The sequence below is a fragment of the Hordeum vulgare genome, chromosome 1H (assembly GCF_904849725.1).
Source record: "Hordeum vulgare subsp. vulgare chromosome 1H, MorexV3_pseudomolecules_assembly, whole genome shotgun sequence".
In the NCBI taxonomy this organism is placed as follows: domain Eukaryota; kingdom Viridiplantae; phylum Streptophyta; class Magnoliopsida; order Poales; family Poaceae; genus Hordeum; species Hordeum vulgare.
The window spans coordinates 500,952,051-500,971,227 of NC_058518.1; the positions used below are offsets into that span (position 1 = coordinate 500,952,051).

The following is a 19,177-nucleotide window of genomic DNA, read 5'->3' on the forward strand; positions in this document are numbered from 1 at the left end:
AATACTCCTGCGCCTCCGCTCCCTCCCCCGACGGCCGCCATCTCCTCCTTAGGTTTCAGTCCTCCTCCGCCTCCGGTCTCGAGAGCTCGCCAGAATGGTCGCCCACAGGGTAAGCTCCTCTCTCCCACCCCGCCCCGCCGTCCATCCTCCGCTCCTCTCGATCCGCCGCGCCGTCGATGACCCCCGCCGCCGTGGCTGACCCCTCCGTGTTTTGGCGCAGTTCCACCAGTACCAGGTGGTGGGTCGCGCGCTGCCGACCCCGGGCGATGAGCAGCCCAAGATCTACCGCATGAAGCTCTGGGCCACCAACGAGGTCCGCGCCAAGTCCAAGTTCTGGTCAGTCCCCACCCCCCTACCTCACCGCGGCATGGCATGGATCTTCCTCGCGCGTTGGTTTCGTGGGCGCTCACGTGGTTGCTTGCTTGCGCGCAGGTACTTCCTGAGGAAGCTCAAGAAGGTGAAGAAGGCCAACGGCCAGATGCTCGCCATCAACGAGGTATCACTCTCCGCTACTTATCGTGATCCGTGAATGCAACTTTACCTGCGCTGACTTGGGATGAAGTGCTGCAGTAGCGCAATAGTTCAGAGTTGGTACCACGCTGATCTTATCTATGGCTAAGATCGTCAATTTTAGTTCTTGTGTTCTAGCTTGACGACCAAACGATACATAAACAGTGTTTCCGTGGGTTGCCCTGATGTTGCGTTCCATGTGCATTGCTGTCGTCCTCACTTGCATGTTGCAGGTTTACTTGCATGTTCCTGTTTTAATTCGTTTGTTCTGTGATACTGCTGAAACAACATTTCGTAGGTTTATACTAGATCGTGTATGTTGGTCTGAGCCTCGTCCTTTGTTGATATAAATTGAATGTTTCATTCTCTGAAAAAACATTGTGATGCTCCATTCAGTCTGCGCTTCTTATGTTACAAGTGTTCTTGGTTGGTATCAAAAGGGATACCCAGTTCACCCTGCTTCTGGTGTGTTGTGCAAGTGTTCTAAATTAAGTCAATAATTACTTGGTTGTCTAGTGCACACAGTGGCACTGGGAAACATGCGAGTATGCTGTTTTGATGGTTCTTCTTTGAAAATTCTACATGTTATCGCTAGCATGATATACATGTAAAAAGAGGAAAAACGTTAGTACTTGGTTCTCTCTTGGTTCACACCCTCTGGATTTTAGTATGCTCCATCTGCTCATCTATTTTCATTATGCAAGTATAATTTCAATTTATTTCCCTGTTTCTTTTCTGTCATGCCAATCCTTGATATATTACTGCAACTATCATTCAAGCAGTCCCAGTCATCTTTGCAGCATTATATGTCTATCAAGAACTGAGATTCATGACATCTTGGTGGCAAAGCTGACACTATCTGTTATGCTTGACACCATTGGGCTATCTTTTCTTGTGGAGTCAAGTGCAACAGAGACTGTAAGCTCTGGCACCAAGTTGTTGTGGATCACTATTCAAGATCGGTATGTACAGTCTGTAAGATCACAGGGATGGCTTGGTTCATAGTGTGGGTATATGAAGGTTTGGATGGCTAAGAAGGCCTGGAATAGTTTGGTTAATGTTCTTGCTTAATGAAAATTGATGTGTCCAGCTTCTTAATAGAGCTGGTAGTAACATCAAATCAAAATGGTCAGGTTGTAATTCCTGAATATATATCCTTCATGTTTAACTGCTAATAGGTGTGTAACTGTCTAGGGTCATGTTAGTATAAAAGTGGCTATCCAGTTACCCCGTATGCATATGAAATGTTTACATTTATTTCTGTTGTTCTACTCTAGGTAAATGATTTTGTTTGGTCCTTGGTTTTTTAATATAGTTTACCTTGTCTGCATTCTAAGCAAGCCATGCAATCCATCCCTGTATGTATGGATGTATTTGACTGTCCTGTCTGGTTATTCTAACAAGTTTATGTTTGTGTATGTCTCTCTTTTGACAGATCTTTGAGAAGAACCCGACCACCATCAAGAACTACGGCATCTGGCTGCGCTACCAGAGCAGGACCGGTTACCACAACATGTACAAGGAGTACCGCGACACGACTCTGAACGGCGGTGTGGAGCAGATGTACACGGAGATGGCGTCGCGGCACCGCGTGCGTTCCCCGTGCATCCAGATCATCAAGACTGCGACGGTGGACTTCAAGCTGTGCAAGAGGGACAACACGAAGCAGTTCCACAACTCGAAGATCAAGTTCCCGCTGGTGTACCAGAAGGTGCGCCCCCCCACCCGCAAGCTCAAGACCACCTACAAGGCCACAAGGCCCAACCTCTTCATGTGAGCGGGTCCCCACTGCCTACTGTTTTAGCGTGTGTAAGAGTTTGAATGTTTTGCATGTGGAAGTTTTGGTTATGCACTTTGAGAATGTTTTCAGTTGGCACTGAGGATGCTGCTGCGTTGATGCAACTCTTGACTTTGTTTCGTATTAGTAATGAGCAGCAGATCTATTGTTTCGCTAGTTGGCAGCGTTAACTTCTAAGTTCGAATCCTGAAATCTTCTCTTGGAAACAAGATGCCATTATTCGTTTGAGCTCACCAGTTCCTGCCATCTTCTTAAGGACCCTGTGCGTGTACGAGGATGAAGTTGTCGTGTTCATCAGGAATATAAATTTGTCGCAAAACATGCAATTCTTTTTGAATGCACAAGATGTGTTGCTGAACAACCTGTTTTGGTTGTCAAACGAGCGGCACAATTCAAATGTCTGCTTTATAAGCTATACAAGTATCGAAGGAAATTAAATTTTCAATCTGTTTCAGGATCGATTGAATGCTTGCCCAGTTGCGAGATCGAACGGGTAACGGTTTTAGAAGGGTGGCAGCATCACCATCTCGACAAGCTCAAGTTCTCTGCCGTGGCACGAATGGTTTTTCTGTTGCACGACCATATTCATGCCTGGCTAGTGGCCACCGCGAACATATTTATTGTTGGAAAGAACTAGTTCTCTCTAACATCAAGTATTTAGGAACCCAACGAAGTATTTAGGAACAGAGGAAGTATTTCGTATTTCTTTACTGAGTCACCCAAAATTGGACGAACATTCATCCCTGGCTAGTGGCCACCGCGAACATATTTATTGTTTGGAAAAACTAATCCAGTTTTCTTCAACAACAAATATTTAGGAACGAAGTGAGTATTTCGTATTTCTTTAGTGAGTCATCCAATATTGGACGAACGTACTTTCTTCCAGACAGGATTTTCATCACCCCAAGGAAGCATTGGAGTTTTCTTTCTTTCTTTAGGTCGGTGCAGTTTCGCCTTCCCTCATCAATGATGCGTTTGGTTACCTACATAGTTTTTAGGCATTTTGCATACTTGACTTAGTTGGACATATTGATTGGTTGCATGGTGATTGACATATTTAAGCAAAAAACAAACATATGCATGTTGATTGGTTGCCTACATCCCCTCTAGCCTGCATGTGCCGAAATATAAGACATATTGTTTGATTGTGGCCTGGTCTGGGAAAAACACAAGTACGGTTGTTTGATTACATCCAGGACAATAGTGTGGTAACCTTCTCTTTGATATGGTGAGGTTAGCAGAGGCATAAAAATAAAGCAACCAGATCAGAACAAATTTATTAAGCACACATCAAAGTTTAACCGCACAAAAAAATTAAACATAGTACGATAAGTTTCAAAGTTAAACCGCATCACACAGTCTTAAACTAACAATCACCAACTTCACTAAGAACGAGAGGTCATTTAAGCGGTCACGGCAAAGGCCTCGTCGTGTTTCTTGCACTTGGTCACCACCTTCACGCCGTCGGCGTTGAAGACGATCACCTTCATACCATTCGGGGTGAGCAACTTGAAAGTCAATATGTACCCGATCCTGACCTAGTGAACGGCGGCGAAGGTGGCCCAACCTTGATCAAGGGTGACCTTGCCGTTGACCATCTTCACCGTGACCCTCCATGGGCAGCCGGTGTTCGTCTTCAAACTGAACTTCGTAGGCACGACAGAGTCGTGCTAGGGGAAGTCGAGAGGAAAAGGCAGAGCCTTCAGCTTCGGAGCAAAGATCACCTTGCAGAAGTGGGGTCATCCTGCCTCCTCATGGTAGTGCCCGTAGTTCTTCCGCTTGGCATTAGGGTGCACCGGCGTGCACCTCCACCAATGGCGGCACGACTTCCTTGCTCTTGTCCAATGGTGTCACCACCTCCTTGCCCTTGTCCATCTGCATTATCAACAACACACAGTTCAAAGGTCAGCATTCATTCCTACCGGCCTAACACCCCTATATTTACCCACACTTCTTACCCATCGCTCCACTCGAATCCTCTCTTATTTTCACCCCCTCTCTTCTTCAACCTCTCTCTGTTTCACCACCTCGCCCTCACCATGAACTCCAACCCGAACCCTTTCCGCTGGGGCATGGGATGGAGGGCATTCTTTCCCGGGTGCTCGCTTGATGACTCCTCGAACTTCACCAGCATTGAAGAAGTGCACAAGGAGGCCGATGCTATGGTGAAGAAGATGACGACGAAGGAGTTGAAGACGCTAATTCCTGACCCAACGAAGGGCGCTATGAAAGTCGACATCCTTCGTTGGGCCATGAATCATGCCAATTCCGGCGACCCTTGACAAAGGGACAAGTGGGCCAAGTACAAGGAGTACAACCGTCCCATTGACGTCTGCATCGGTGTATTGGACGACACAGACTATCATAGATTTGGCGGAGGAAGACGACGAGGTGCAAATGGTGGACAGGGTGTCGACGCCAGGCAACCCTGCAAGAACCATCGTTCTTGACTGTGACGATGAGGAAGAAGACGAAGAGGAAGAAAACGACGACGCGAGGAATAAAAGAAGTCTACATCCCAGTGCCGCTTGACGCGACTCCAGGGTCATTGCGGCTAGACAAGTAGGTTCTACCCCAATCCCCATCGTAATCGACCGATTAGGCATGAACTAAAGATGTGTTCAATCCCACCTCCTCGATGTGTTCACTCCCGTCCCTCAATATCCTATCACGTGCTCAATTAAATCTAACACCCTTGATGTGTTCTAGAGAGGTCAAAGAAACTTACAGCCATTGCCGATGCACTGCGCTCGAGGTCTGAAGTCATTGCGGTGGTCGCTGCCGTCGTAGATCCTGCTGCTATCGATCCGATGGTCGTCGCCGCCGGTGTGAGTGGAGAAGAGGGGAGAGAGCGGTGAGGAAGGAAGGTGAGGGTAATTTATAAAGGCGCTTCAGGAAACAACGCCACTTCTCGAGACTTCTCGCGTCCACGCGTGCAACTGCCCACGCCCACGTGTTTGGTGTTCCCGTGGATGCAAGCCTAGAGGCGGTTAATGTTTCGTGCTATGCATACGAAATAGTTCATAGGCCCTGTTTGGATCCATAGGCTAGAGTTAGTTTGAGCTAGTTGGGGCTTAAATAGCTCTAAAGTATCCAAACATGAGGGTTAGATTGGAGCTAGTTGCATCTAATCCACCCAAAAAAACTAGCCCACCCAAGAGGTGCTAATTGGAGCTAGTTTTCATGAGGCCTACTAAAAAAGTCACTTTTCTCTATCTATCCACTAGATAATAGGTGTTAATTGGAGCTAGTTTTCAAGGAACCCACTAAAAAATCACTTTTCTCTCTCCATCAAGTACAACTATTGTCAATCTAACCCTATCATCCAAACACCTTTTTGGCTAGAGTTAGTTTAGGGTTAGTCATGAGCTAGAAACTAACTCTAACCTCTAGCTAAGTTAGAGTATTCAAACAGGGCCATGGGATAACCAAACAGCCTACCCGATCTAATGCAGGTAACCTACGCTGCTCTGAAGCAAGGTTTGCTACTGCACATGAGTGCAGGCAGGGGCAGGACAGGGCGGCGGAAGCAGATGGTAGTGGGGGCACGGAGGAGGATACAGGCAAAGGCTGCTCACTCCACATGGCCCAAGCAAGCTAGCATGCTTTTTTTCAACCACAGTTTGTGTGCCGTGCCATAGACTTTGTAACTGCGTGGGACGGTGCTGGCCCGCCCATATGGCGCGATGAGTGAGTGCGTTCGCAGCAAAACAGTGCAGCTCCTCCATTGTCTCCCAGCCATCTGCCTGTCCTGTGACCTGTGCTCTTCTCTTCTTAGTTCTTTGGCAGAACCTAGCTTAGCTATTTAGCCAAGGGATTTGTTTGGATCCATGAGTTAAAGTTAGAGTTGGCTAAATTAGACCAAACTAACCTTAAAACATCCAAACATGAGGGTTAGAGTTGGTTAGATGCATCTAACCCATTCAAAAAAACTAACCCACCCAAGAGGTGCTTATTTGGGTTAGAGTTAGGTGGGGCCCAGAAAAAGTTACTTTTTCCTCTACCTCCATCACATCAAATCCTAGTTAAAGGAGCCAAATGATTAAAAAAAGTGTTTTTATTGACAATCTAACGTTATCATCCAAACACCTCTTTGGTTGTAATTAGTTCAAAGTTAGTCCAGGGTTAGAATCTAACTCTAATCTCTAACCGAGAGTTAGAGTATCCAAACAGGGCCAAGGTAGCAAGTAGCATTGCTTTGAGAGAGGAGAGGATCAGAGGACTAATGTAATGATTTGCCAAAAATAAAGAGAGGGGAATGAATGATTTGCTCCTCCTTTGGAGAAAAGGCTGAAAAGAAGGACCATACCACAGATACCTACTCATTTCCCCTAAAAAAAAGAGATACCCACTCATTCTTTTTTAGCTTATTATAATTTTTTTTGCAGGTAGCTCATTATATATAATTTGTTGGCACACCTTTATAGCTGATTAATTTCTGCATAATTTTTTCCTTCCAAATTCCAATTGTGGAGTTATCCCGCCCGAAGAGCAGATTCAGGATAGCTGTATGCATCGATTGATGTAGAGGCCGGAGACGCCGTTCCTCCTTTTCAAAAAAAAAAAAAGATGCCTCACCCCAGCAGTTTCAGAGAACCAAAACACAGAGCATGCAATGCAATGCAAGCGTCCATAGCCTGAACAGAAACTAACATCTAAATATGTACTCCCTCCGTTTCTAAATATAAATCTTTTTAGACGTTTCATTAGAAAAATACATACAAATGTATATAAACATACTTTAAAATATTTATTTATTTATTTTGTTTTGTACGTAGTCCTCTAATGAAATCTTTAAAAAGTCCTATATTTAAAAACGGAGGAAGTATATTTTTCCTTTATCTCTAAAAAATGCCAAAGCGTCCATCAATTGGCTATAAGTGGACCCATCTGATAGCCACGTCATCAGTTTGACGACTAATTAATTTGTGCATGCCCTTTTCAGACATGATCTAGTGCTCTTCTGTTATATATCTCCCACGTCTAATCAATCCCCCATCACCCGGCCATCAGTGGATCTATTTATTTGATGATACTGCTAGTATAATTAACAATCCTGCACGAGCAAGAATCAGTAGCAAACGGACAGCAGGAGGAGGATATGTCATTATGGTATGGATGGATGCTGATCGAGCTCGATCGCTTTCCGCTTGTTTGGCGCAGCGAAATTCCCTGACTTGACCATCACCACACTGATTAATCAAGGAGGACCATGCATGTGGATATATGTTCCTCTGTCATCGATCGACAGGGACTCGCTAGCAGATCCTTCCATTAGCAACAACTACTGTCTGCTGTCTGCTGTGCTGCGACGAACCCATTGTTGTTTGTTCGACAACCATGCATGTCCAGGCATGCAGCTTCGTCAGCAAATCCTTATCAACCTCCTCTGAGCTGTTGGATGGGAGACCATGAGGTTGCATGCATGGAGAAGGGTATGCCATGGATGGGTGTAGAGAGGGAGGGAGGTAGGGTAGATGGCAGCTTCAGAGTCAGGCATTGATCGAGTTGTTGGGAGACCATGCATGAGGTTGAAGTTGGACCTAGAGCTCACTAGCTCCTGGCAAACGAGGCTTTGTGGCGCCCAATGCAATGGTGTTGGCGGCCTCGGCGTCGATCATTAGCCTGCCGTTTAAGCAACGGCGTGCGACGAACTGCTCCATTGCCAAGATCTGGATCCCAGGTTTCCGTCGCGACGACAGCGAAAGAAAATGTACTTGAATGTTGAATCAATGCTCCTGTTCTCTAATTTCAAGTTAATTTGTTCTGATTAAAACATGGTACTAGCTAGCACAATCGCGGACATGGTGATAGTGGCATGGAGGATGCATGCAAGGCTGCTCCCCAGGGCCCAAGCCACCATGCTTTTTTGCAACAACAGTTTGTGTGCCATGGACTTTGCAATTGTGAGTGTGTGCTGGCCCATGCATGGCGTGATGAGCGCACTTGCAGAAAAACACATCGAACTCATACAACCAGGACAGCCACTCCATGTCATGTGACCGTCCTTTCTGAAAATTTCCTCCTTTCTACATGAAGGAACCGTGGCTGGCAATAACATCGCACCGTTGCCTGCTGGATTCTTCGTAACCTAGCCTGGCTAAGGTAGTATTGCTTTGAGAGATCAAGATATATAGATGCCATCATCTATTACTAGTATTAATTTGATCATACACTTCTTTGTTAATAAAACATCTAGTGCTCGTGTTATATCTCACACAAAGCGTACGTAACCCCCCATCATTCGGCTATCAGTGGATCTGCTATCCACATCACCACATCAGGATCGGATTCGGACAACATATCAGGCAAACGTGCATACTACTATAATTCTGCACGAGAGACGATAGGGTGCTACAAGAGCGTGCCTGAGGTGAGACGCCATCATCATGGATGCTGATCGATCGAGCTCTGCGCTGATCGCCGCTTTCCGCTTGGTTAGCGCAGCGGCGAAATTCTCTGCCTTGACCACACTGATTAAGCAGGACCCCGCAGTATATACGCTTGCCTGCGTCTGACAGGGACTCACTAACAGATCCTTCCATTACCAACAACTGCGAGCCTTTTGGCCATGCAGCTTCCATTGTCAGCAAATCCTCTTCAACTCCCAATCAAGAGAGAGCTTTTGCTTTATTCTTCTTTTAATCCAACAATCTCCATGCAAAATCAGTCACATGCATGATCGACCTGCCTAAAAGGTGATCCTCTTCATCAGACAGCCAGGCATCGTGCACGGATGGGGATAGATTGCCATGAACGGATGGATGGATGGATGGATGTAGAGAGGGAGCTAGGTAGGTTAGCTAGCTAGCATGGAGTCGTTGGGAGACCAGCTGAGAGGACACGAAGAGGATGGCTGGACCTAGAACTCACTAGCTACTGTCAGTGCCAGGCAACGGTTCGGTTTGCGGCGGCGATGGTGGTGGTGTCTGCAACGACCATTAGCCCGTTGTTTAAGCAACCTGAAGAGCTGCTCCACTGCCAAGATCTGATCAATCTCAGGCATGTTTTGTTCGTAACGACATCGAAAGCAGATGTACTTGTTCTCAGTTACAGAGTTTGTTTGCGACGATCGAACTTCGGGGTGCGGGGTCTTGATCCCTCGATGCATGGCAAAGTGGTCATACCCGCAAGATCATGTCTAACAATTGACACAATTAACTTTCTTTTCCTGCCGAAACAGATCAGTTCATCCAAGGAGATTATAGTGTTAGGTTGATCTCTTCCGCGTGGGCCCAACGGCCCACCGGGCCCTTGATCTATGCGCCCTGATCGGGGGCGCCCAACCCGTTATGGTTGGTGGGCCCCTGTGACCTGCGCTATAAATAAAGTGGTGGGGGCTGGGGCGCACGGTACGAGGTTCACCGCGCCGTCAGACTCCCCACCTAAATCCCCTTCCGATCTAGGGTTAGCGCAGTGCTCACGGAAAGCACCACCCACGACCACACCTCTTCCCTCACGCCACCGACGACTACACCGGCACCGATGGTCGGAGGAGGGAGTTCCTCGGGCTCGGAATTAGGTGAGTAAAAGGTTACACCGGATCTATCTATGCCTAGTCGATCTACGGCTTCAACATATAGATGGTTTGGAACACATATTTTCCTTTGGTCAAGTTAATGTAGAGCATAGACGTACACGTGTGTATAAATGGTGTCATGAACCAACGTCATGACGTCGTCTATTCGGAATTATTTTTTTGAAACAAACTTAAAGCAAGATCTAAGATCAGACACGCATCTTGCATGCATGGAGATTGCCACGGATGGAGGGAGGGGGGGGGGGGGGACACAGAGAGGTTGGACCTAGAAATCACCATCTGCTGTCAGGCGAGGGTTTGCGGCGGAAACTATGGTCTTCTCATCATTAGCCCGCTGTTTACGCAATCTGAGCTGCTCCATTGCCAAGATCTGGATCTCAGGTAGGTTTTCGTCCCAACTGACATCGCAAGCAAATGGGTTGCAATTTTACTTGTTCTTTCGGTCTTAAGCATGAAAAATTCAAATGGTAGTTTTCTTAAATATAAACAAGGGCAACAGCTTTGCCACTTTTCAGTATTGATTAATAAATAAGTTTAGACATGAAAGTAAAAACACCCAAAAGCGGTGTAAACAGCAAGAGGTTACTCTCGCGGCATGATGTAACTCAAGTGCATGCTTGGCTCTGGTGACACACAACTCTCCGACCTTCTTTTCACTTTTGATAAAGTCGCCCCCGGGCTCATGGAGGATCTTGATTCATTAAAAAAAAGAGTTGTCACATTAAAACTAGGCGAAAACTTAACAACATGCCCGCAAAGGCAAGGCGCATGTCCGACCTAGCTAGCCACACGAATACAGAGATGCAGTGTAGGAGAAAAAGGTTGTCAAGGTTGTTACCATGTGCATCGTAATCACTCCTCTGTCAGTCGGTGATTCTGACTTCACCATCGACAACCACCTAAAAATCTCTCGCCGCAATAGGCATCAAGACCCATGCCGGTCGGCTTATGCCAAACAGTCAACCACCTGCGTCGACGACTAGTCAACTATGACTCCATCGACCAGCGTTGTATGAGAAAAGCGAGTGAAGCTCCCTTGCCATTGCAACATGCCGCCAACATAGGGAGACCACACCCTCTAGGGAAAAAGAAAACAATAAGCAAACAACACTTTGGGTGGGAAGGGTTCAGCTGCTGCCAACAGTAAAGGGGAGGCGACAGAGGGAGGACTAGGGCTCTGGTGCATTGCCTTTGGGCCTCTTGCTCGGAACGACGCAGGAGGCGGCGGCGGCGGGGGGGGGGGGGGGGGCTCCGGCTTCTTCTTTGATGTTGACAATAATGATAGGCGGTAGCATTGTAGAGTTATTCCGGAACGCCTACACATTTCATTCGTTTTAAATCTCCCAAGAGACTACCATGACCACGACCACGACCAAGGATGTCATAGCTTTTCCTTACATGGTGGAGGAGGTAAGTGACAACGAGACAGAGTTATGGTTTGGCAAAGTGTGAATGCACAAACTTGTGAGACCTAGCCAATCTCATATCATAGACCATATATGGATGGAGAGGCGACACTTGAAGAGAATGTGAGTGGCGGCCCGCGACTCCCCCTACGTGCATAGCTGAAAATGGCCACAATTTGATCAATCTGTTCTTTGGAGTGGATCTACCGCCCAAACTCTATACAGAAAAACAAGCCAAGCAAAAAAGTTGAATTTCGGCAGGGGCCAGGCCAATTCTTCGAAATAACCGGCCTCACGACCGTGGAACAGTGCCTTCAAATCACGATAAGCTGATGAAGTTGGAGTATTTGTTACTACTGTAGTAAGTTCTTGTAAGCTTAGTGGCGTGGAGGGTGCAAGGCTGCTCCCCAGGGCCCAAGCCACCACGTTTTTCTTCCAACAACAGTTTGTGTGGCATAGACTTTGTGCCGTGTGTGCTGGCCCATGGCCTAATGAGTGCAGTTGCAGGAAAAACATGGAACTCGTACGTGGCCTCTGCATCATGTGTCTGTCCTTTCTGATTTTTCCTTCTCATCAGCCTGAACGAACGATGTCAATAGTTGGTTGCCTGCTGGATTCTTCGCGGCCTAAGCTACTTAGCTAAGGTGCTTTGAGAGATGACTAATGTAATGTGATGTGCTTCTACTTTGGAGAAAAGGCTGAAAAGAAGGCCAAGATGGTCGGTGGGTTGCTCATAATTCATCATCAGTGCAAGAGATCAAGGTACTAGATCCTATTAAAGATGCCATCATTCTATCTTAATCAATTAGTATTATAATTTGATCATACACTTATTAATAAAACACCTGGTGCTCCTGATATCTCACACACAACACAAGCGTACGTAAACCGCCATCATTCGGCTATCAGTGAATCTGATATCCGCATCAGGCAAACAAACGTGCATCGATCATGGATGCTGATCGATCGAGCTCGATCGCCGCTTTCCGCTTGGTTAGCGCAGCGGCGAAATTCTCTGCCTTGACCACACCGATTAAGAAGGACCACGCAGTATATACGCTTGTCTGCGTCTGGCGGCGACTCGCCAACAGATCCTTCCATTACCAACTAGTATATGCTACGAGCCTTTTGGTCATGCAGTCTCCATTGTCAGCAAATCCTCTTCAACCCCCGGTGAAGAGGGCTTTTGCTTTATCCTTCTTTTAATCTAATAATCTCCATGCAAAATCAGTCACATGATCGATTGACCTGCCTAAAGCTAAAGCTAAAGGTGATTCACTCATCCACGATGGCACCATCACCACATCTTGCATGGGTGGTGATCGCCATGGACGATAGCTGCACCCTGCGGCTAGCATGGAGTCGTTGGGAGACCGGGACACGGAGAGGATGGCGCTGGACCTATAACTCACTAGCTCATGCCAGGCAGCGGTCCGGTTTGCGGCGGAGATGGTGGTGGTGTCTGCATCGATCATTAATTCGCCGGCTGTTTAAGCAACCCGAAGAGCTGCTCCACTGCCAAAGTCTAGATCTTAGGAGCAAGTAGCATAAAACTACTACAATTCGATTTATTAAAAAAGAAACTACTACAATTCGGGTTAGTGTTTAAAAAAACTACCAGATTTTTTTTCGCGGATAAATACCAACTCGGAGGTCGGCTGTTTCAAAAAACTTAAATCGTCGACCCCTGAGTTGATAGTTATCAGCGAAAAAAATCCTTTTCTAAAAATCCTAACCCGATTTGTAGTGGTTTTATGCTATTTACTCACATTCCATGCATGTTATGGTCGCGGCGGCAACGAAAGCAAATGTACTTGTTCTCTATCTAAAGTTTGCTTGTGACGATCGAACTTCGGGTTGCGGGCTCTTGATCCGATCGATGCATGGCAAAATGGTCGTATCCTCGATCATGTCTAACAATTGGCACAGTTAACTCTTTTTTTTTTTTTTGCCGAAACAGAGTTCAGATGAGGCTGGACCTAGAACTCCCTAGCTCCTGCCAGGCGAGGGTTTGCGGCGGAGACAGTGCTCCTTTCATCATTAGCCCACTGTTTAAGCAATCTGAGCTGCTCCATTGCCAAGATCTGCATCGCAAGTAGGTTTTCGTCCCAACTGATATCGCAACCAAATGGGCTGCAAATTTACTTGTTCTCTCCGTCCTAAACATGAAAAATTCAAATGGTAGTTTTTTTTTATAAACAAGACCGGGCAACAGCTTTGCCACTTTTCAGTATTTTCATGCAAATGTAGTTGAAGAATCAATGCTCTTGTTCTCTAGTTCAAAGTTTGTTGACAACGCAACACGGTACAATCGCGCGCGGCCATGGCGATGGTGGCATTGTAGGATGCAAGGCTGCTGCTCCCCATGGCCCAAGCCACCATGCTTTTTTTCCAACAACAGTTTGTGTGCCATGGACTTTGTGTAATTGTATGCATGCTGGCCCATGGCATGATGAGTGCACTTGCAGAAAAACACATCAAACTCGTACATGGCCTCTCCATCATGTGCCTGTCCTTTCTGAATTTTTCTTCTCATCAGCCTCAACGAACCATGGCAGGTTACCTGCTGGATTCTTAGCAGCCTAACTTATTTAGCTAAGGTACCATTTGCTTTGAGACGAGTAATGTAATGATGTGCTTCTACTTTGGAGAAAAGGCTGAAAAGAAGGCCAAGATGGTCGGTCGGTTGCTCATAATTCATCATCTGTACACAAAGGGATTAAGACATGTCATCATTCAACCTCAATCCATCAATTTGCTCACGGCCTTACCCCCTCCGTCCCATAATATAAGAACGTTTTTAACATAAAATGCTTATGTTATATATCTCAAGCGCACGTAAACCGAGCACCATCATTCGACTATCAGTGGATCCGACATCCGATAGGATGCACGGCCATGGACCATGGTTAACGCGCGCGGCGAAATTCTCACACTGATCAAGCAGGACCACGTAGATAGATATGTTCCTCTGTCAAGGACAATGACTCCCTAACAGATCCTTCCATTAGCAACAACCACGAACCTTTTGGCCATGCAGCTTGTTCCATTGTCAGCAGATCCTTTCCAACCCCCCTGACCCTGAGCAGAGCTTTCGCTTTAATTCTTCTTCTTCATTAACCTAATCTCCATGCATAATCGGTCACATGATCGAACCTGCCCAAAGCTAAAGTTGATCCACGTACGATGGCTCCTCTTCATCAGACAGCCAGGCATCTTGCACGGATGGGGATGGGTTGCCATGGATGCAGCCAGGGAGGGAGCTAGGTAGGTTAGCTAGCATGGACAAGAACATGGAGTCGTTGGGAGACCAGCTGAGAGGACACGGAGAGGATGGCTGGCTGGACCTAGAGCTCACTAGCTCCTGCTCCTGCCAGCCAACGGTCCGGTTCGGGTTGTGGCGCTGATGGTGGTGGTATCTGCATCATTTAATTGCCCGCTGTTTAAGCAACCTGAAAATGGATGAAAATGGTTATATCTGCTCCCCGCAAAGGAAAAACAAAGGTTATATCTGCAAGATTATGTTTGATCAAAAGACACGGTAACCCTTTTTTTTTTCCCGAGACACAATTTTTTTGTTGTCAAATTGCCGTAGAGTGTAGTGTAGACATGCGTGTGTGTATGAATGGTGTCAAGAAGCAAAGCCATGACGTCTTCTATTCATCAGAAAACATAAAAGGAACACAAACTAAAGCAAAATAGAATGCCAGGGCACAAACTAAAGCAGCAGATCGATACCTTTCCTGTGAGTTGTGCTGATCTTGATCGATCGAAAGACACGATCAACTTTGCCAAACAAACTCAATGGCACAGTTGAACAACACACATCTTTTTTCCAAAACTGCTTTCTACAAAGAAGAAAATTCCTCGCTAGACGCCGATGCAGCATCCAACACTATCTCGCTCTTTGGGTGCTTCCTGCAGCTCCACCACCACAAAAGCCACCGTTCCACTCCATCATACCCTCAGAGCTGTAAAAGCACAGCCGGGCCAAAAATGTGCTCAAAAGCACGCCCTACCCTGCTCACATCCCATCTTATTCCATCCCATTCCCCAGAAGTCCACCATGCTACACGGTTGCTGCTAGGCGGCCAAAGCGGCCTCTGATGCCCAAATCATTTCATCCGGCTTGCTAAAGGAGAAGAGAGCATAGCATAGGACACCCCTCCCAAGTTATCCTCCTGGACCGGCTAAATCTTGCATTCCTGAACTTGGTTCGCCGGATTCTTGCATTCCCCCGCAAGCTTCTTCGGTCACCGCATCGGCGCCGGGGGTTGTCGTTTCACTGGCGTCGATTGAGCTCCGCACATTGTTTAGTTCAGCCGGGTTTCTTTTATTTAAGGTGAGGGGGAGCTTTGCAAGAAAGGAATGGCTTGGATGGGCTTAGTAGCATGAGGTGGTAGAGGGAGAGAGCAGAGACTAGAAGCTTGCCCTGTTCATTCACCTTCTCCTCCTTCTGCCATTGCCGGCGTACCTAAGCGCATCGATCCGTCTTGTTTTGGTTTCATCTTTTGCTGCTCAAGAGGTCCAGCTTGGTTCAGTTCAGTTGCTTGCTCTTTTCGATCTTCTTGGAGGTGCTTGCTCTGTTCCTGGCTTCCTGCTGAGGGAAGATTTGATAGACAAGCATCAATGCTACTGCTTGGAAGAAAAAGACTGGTCCCTGCAGTGTCAGGGTTTGTGATTCTCTCCCTTGCAAGCTCGACGCATGGCGCTTCAGATAGCCTCGAGGGTCTGAACCAAAGCTACAAGATGGTCCAGCCATTGGAGGTAAAAAATGCTTGTGAAGTTTTCTGTTTCTCCCCTGTAAATAAGCTTCAGAGATTCTTTCCATGTTCCTATCCAACTTGGCATGCAAGAATCTGAATGTGTCATTGCCGAACTGCTATCACCGACTGACTGAAAACTTACACTTGGATGAACTGTTTTGTTTTGCAGCTGACGCCCAAGCTGTCGCTGCAGCTCAAGCTCCACGCCTTCCTCCTCTGGTCGTCGGTCGGCTTCCTGATGCCGATCGGCGTGCTGCTGATCAGGTTCTCGACCAACGTCAAGAGCGCCAAGGCCGTCAGGGTCCTCTTCTACTGCCACGTCGCCGCGCAGGTCACCGGCGTGGCCCTGGCCACCGCCGCCGCGGCGCTGTCGATCACCAACTTCGAGAACGCCTTCAACAACACCCACCAGCGGATCGGGCTCGCCCTCTACGGCCTCGTCTGGCTCCAGCCGCTCATCGGCTTCCTCCGGCCCGACAGGTCCGGCAGATACATGGACGAACACCTTGATTTTCCTCTGTGGTGACGCTTGCTGACTGATCTCTTGATCTTCAGGGGGGTGAAGGCGAGGAGCGTGTGGTACCTTGCTCACTGGCTGCTGGGGGTGGCGGTGTGCGTGGTCGGGGTGGCCAACGTCTACATCGGCCTGCACACGTACCGGGAGAGGACCGGCAGGAGCGTCGGGCTCTGGACGGCGCTCCTCACCGCCGAGGTCTCCGCCGTGGCGCTCGTCTACCTCCTCCAGGACAGGTGGAACCACATCGTCCGGCAAGAAGAGGCGGCCGCCGGGGACGAGCGGCGGTCGGAGACCGAGACGTCGGAGGAGCCGTCGTACCCGGCCAACGACCACAAGGAGGTGGCCGTGATGCCGTAGCATGACGATAGGAGCTCGCTTGAGCTGAAAAATGCAACACCGATTCTGTACAGTTCATGTGCTTGGTAAGCTGCAGATTGAACAGCTTTTCGTAATACTAGTAGATATAGAAAACAACTATCAGTGCTGCATTTTCCCTGGCCGGGGACTGCACGATCAATTAACGGGAGATTTATACGCAGTACCCAATATAATGAGACATTCCATGAACCACACCGAACCATAGTTTCCACTTTCCAAAATACAGTGACCAAACCGAATTAGGCGCACAAGTTTCAGGAATTCTACTCTAACAAGTGAAAGTGCACACCATTACAACCAGCGAGCGAACTACGGTTTCGAGGCAAGCTTGGCGATGAGCTCGTACAGAACAGAGGGGTCAGTTGCACATATCAGCTATGACTCCTCTCAAGTCTTGATCGAACTGGACTTTGACGAACTCCAGGCAGGCCTCCTTGAGTCCATGGCAATGGTGCTGCGCTGCCAGATTAAGTATGGCCTGACCGAGGTCAAATGTATAAGCCTGCACAGCCTCTCTTCGCACATCGACTTGAGCCGCCGGAGATCAAACCTATCCGCCGCGGCAAGCAAGTGTCCCAGCCACGTAACCTTAGCGCCAGCTCTCCGTGCCTCCATCTTGGGCATTGAGTCAGTGTAGATGAAACTGAGCAAGGCCTTGAACACATTCGGTTCCATGTCTTGTATCTGTATCGCACCGGCTGTAGCAATCCCCTCCTTCATGGGCCCGAAGAGCTCTGCCATGAAGACGGCGGAACGGGACGCGAGCACACACCGGTGTGCGGCGAATGTCTGGTGGCCGACCTCGAACGTCACGTCGGCGCCCACCTTGGTCACACACAGATGGTTCAGATGCTCACTTATGTTAGATGGTGGCACCTCGATCAAGGGAGCAGCAGCAGCAGCTTGGGCAATGATGAAATCACACCGGATGGTGAAACAATCATCCTTGAGATGCTCTGACTTGTCAAGGTCCTCTCTTTTCATGAAACAATTATAACCCCAAGCGATGGCCGCCACATCCGAAGTCAACTGTTTCGATTTCACGAATGGATGCTGGCTCTTGCTCATCAAGCTCATCGATGAAACTGAAGTCGAAATGCGCCTTCACTGGCTGTGCAACATCCTGGTCAAGGTAAAGAAAAACAGAGATGAAACCAGCAGCCTCCGGGGTATCACCATTGGGATAGAATTGCAGAACCCATTGATATCCTCCAGCTCGGAAGGGCCTTCCCTTGATCAACCTTCCATTGGGCAGGTGTTTTATGCGGGAGTAACCTTCCGCCACAAGCTGGTGATACCACCAGCTGCCCCTGCTGGCCGTGCCGGAGTAGATGGCCGACGCCGCGGATGGTGGCTTAAGCAGCCGGCCGCCGGCAAAGACGGATACGTCGGCGAACGACATGATTCCTGCGGTCTCGTCGGCTAGCAGCCTGGATCAGCAGGGGTTGGTCGGGACACAGATAAGGTGACATGCATCTTTGCAAGTCACCGTGACTTGCGGTTTAAATTTAAATTTAAACACTGCGATTTTTTTTTTATACATGTTCATAACATATATTAAGATAACCTTTAAAAAATTCAGATCAAAATTCGAAACATACATCAAAAAACAAAAAACAAAAATCTGTCATGAATAGTCACGAATGGTTCTGTGTAGACTATTCACATCTGAGTTTCTCTTTTTTTTTTTCGGTGTATGTTTTGAATTTTAATCTAAATTTTTTAGTGGTTATCTTAATATGTGCTGTGAACATGTATGATTTTTTTCAGATTTTTTCGCAATGTTTTAATTTAAATTTAGACCGCAAGGTACACGGTGACATGCAAACGTGCATGTCATCCGGTCGCTGGGCGAGCGGCGAGCCCGGCGACGTAGCAATGGGAGGGTGGCGTTGAGTATTTTGGTGATTCCGAGCGGCCGCGATGCGTGTGTTTACCATTTTGTCTGCTAGTGAATGTAACTGTTTGGCATTAAATACGTTCATATGTTCACATCCGTGGAAGAAACAGGTCCATATGCATTTATCTAGGTTTTTAAATTTTTACAAAGCCATAACTTTCATACTGCGTGTCGAAATTTCGATCCTTTTCATAGTTGGAATTCTCGTGACGAGATCTTTAAAACTTGATCCCGGATGACCCCCTCCCCCAAAAAAGGAAAAAAAAACTAGATCCGGATGGGTATGCTATGATCAATTTTTTTATACCAATTTTCGTGTTTTATGGTGCAATTCTATTGTTACATCGTGCAACTTCAGCGCT

At 47.4% G+C, this 19,177-nt stretch overlaps 2 protein-coding genes and 1 pseudogene across 2 annotated transcripts; 2 read left to right on the top strand and 1 right to left on the bottom strand.

Annotated features, from left to right (window-relative positions):
- On the top strand, window positions 1-2,464 carry LOC123450440 (60S ribosomal protein L18a-like). Its single transcript, XM_045127693.1, has 4 exons — window positions 1-109; window positions 221-336; window positions 433-496; window positions 1,946-2,464. The coding sequence occupies exons 1-4, from the start codon at window positions 95-97 to the stop codon at window positions 2,285-2,287; spliced, it is 537 nt and encodes a 178-aa protein (XP_044983628.1). The 5' UTR covers window positions 1-94; the 3' UTR covers window positions 2,288-2,464.
- Window positions 2,465-15,166: 12,702 nt separating this feature from the next.
- On the top strand, window positions 15,167-17,011 carry LOC123419715 (cytochrome b561 domain-containing protein At2g30890-like). Its single transcript, XM_045107209.1, has 3 exons — window positions 15,167-16,021; window positions 16,190-16,500; window positions 16,576-17,011. Exons 1-3 carry the CDS (start codon window positions 15,884-15,886, stop codon window positions 16,892-16,894), a joined length of 768 nt encoding a protein of 255 aa, XP_044963144.1. The 5' UTR covers window positions 15,167-15,883; the 3' UTR covers window positions 16,895-17,011.
- Window positions 17,012-17,224: 213 nt separating this feature from the next.
- LOC123402272 lies at window positions 17,225-18,317 on the bottom strand (annotated as a pseudogene).
- Between the last annotated feature and the right edge of the window lie 860 nt (window positions 18,318-19,177).

Excerpts from the sequence above, each read along its gene's own strand:
- LOC123450440 (XM_045127693.1), top strand. Across the intron at positions 337-432 it reads CGCGCCAAGTCCAAGTTCTG|GTACTTCCTGAGGAAGCTCA; the intron begins GTCAGTCCCCAC and ends GCTTGCGCGCAG. Across the intron at positions 497-1,945 it reads AGATGCTCGCCATCAACGAG|ATCTTTGAGAAGAACCCGAC; the intron begins GTATCACTCTCC and ends CTCTTTTGACAG.
- LOC123419715 (XM_045107209.1), top strand. The coding sequence starts at position 15,884 with ATGCTACTGCTTGGAAGAAAAAGACTGGTCCCTGCAGTGTCAGGGTTT. Across the intron at positions 16,022-16,189 it reads AGATGGTCCAGCCATTGGAG|CTGACGCCCAAGCTGTCGCT; the intron begins GTAAAAAATGCT and ends TTTGTTTTGCAG. Across the intron at positions 16,501-16,575 it reads GGCTTCCTCCGGCCCGACAG|GGGGGTGAAGGCGAGGAGCG; the intron begins GTCCGGCAGATA and ends CTTGATCTTCAG.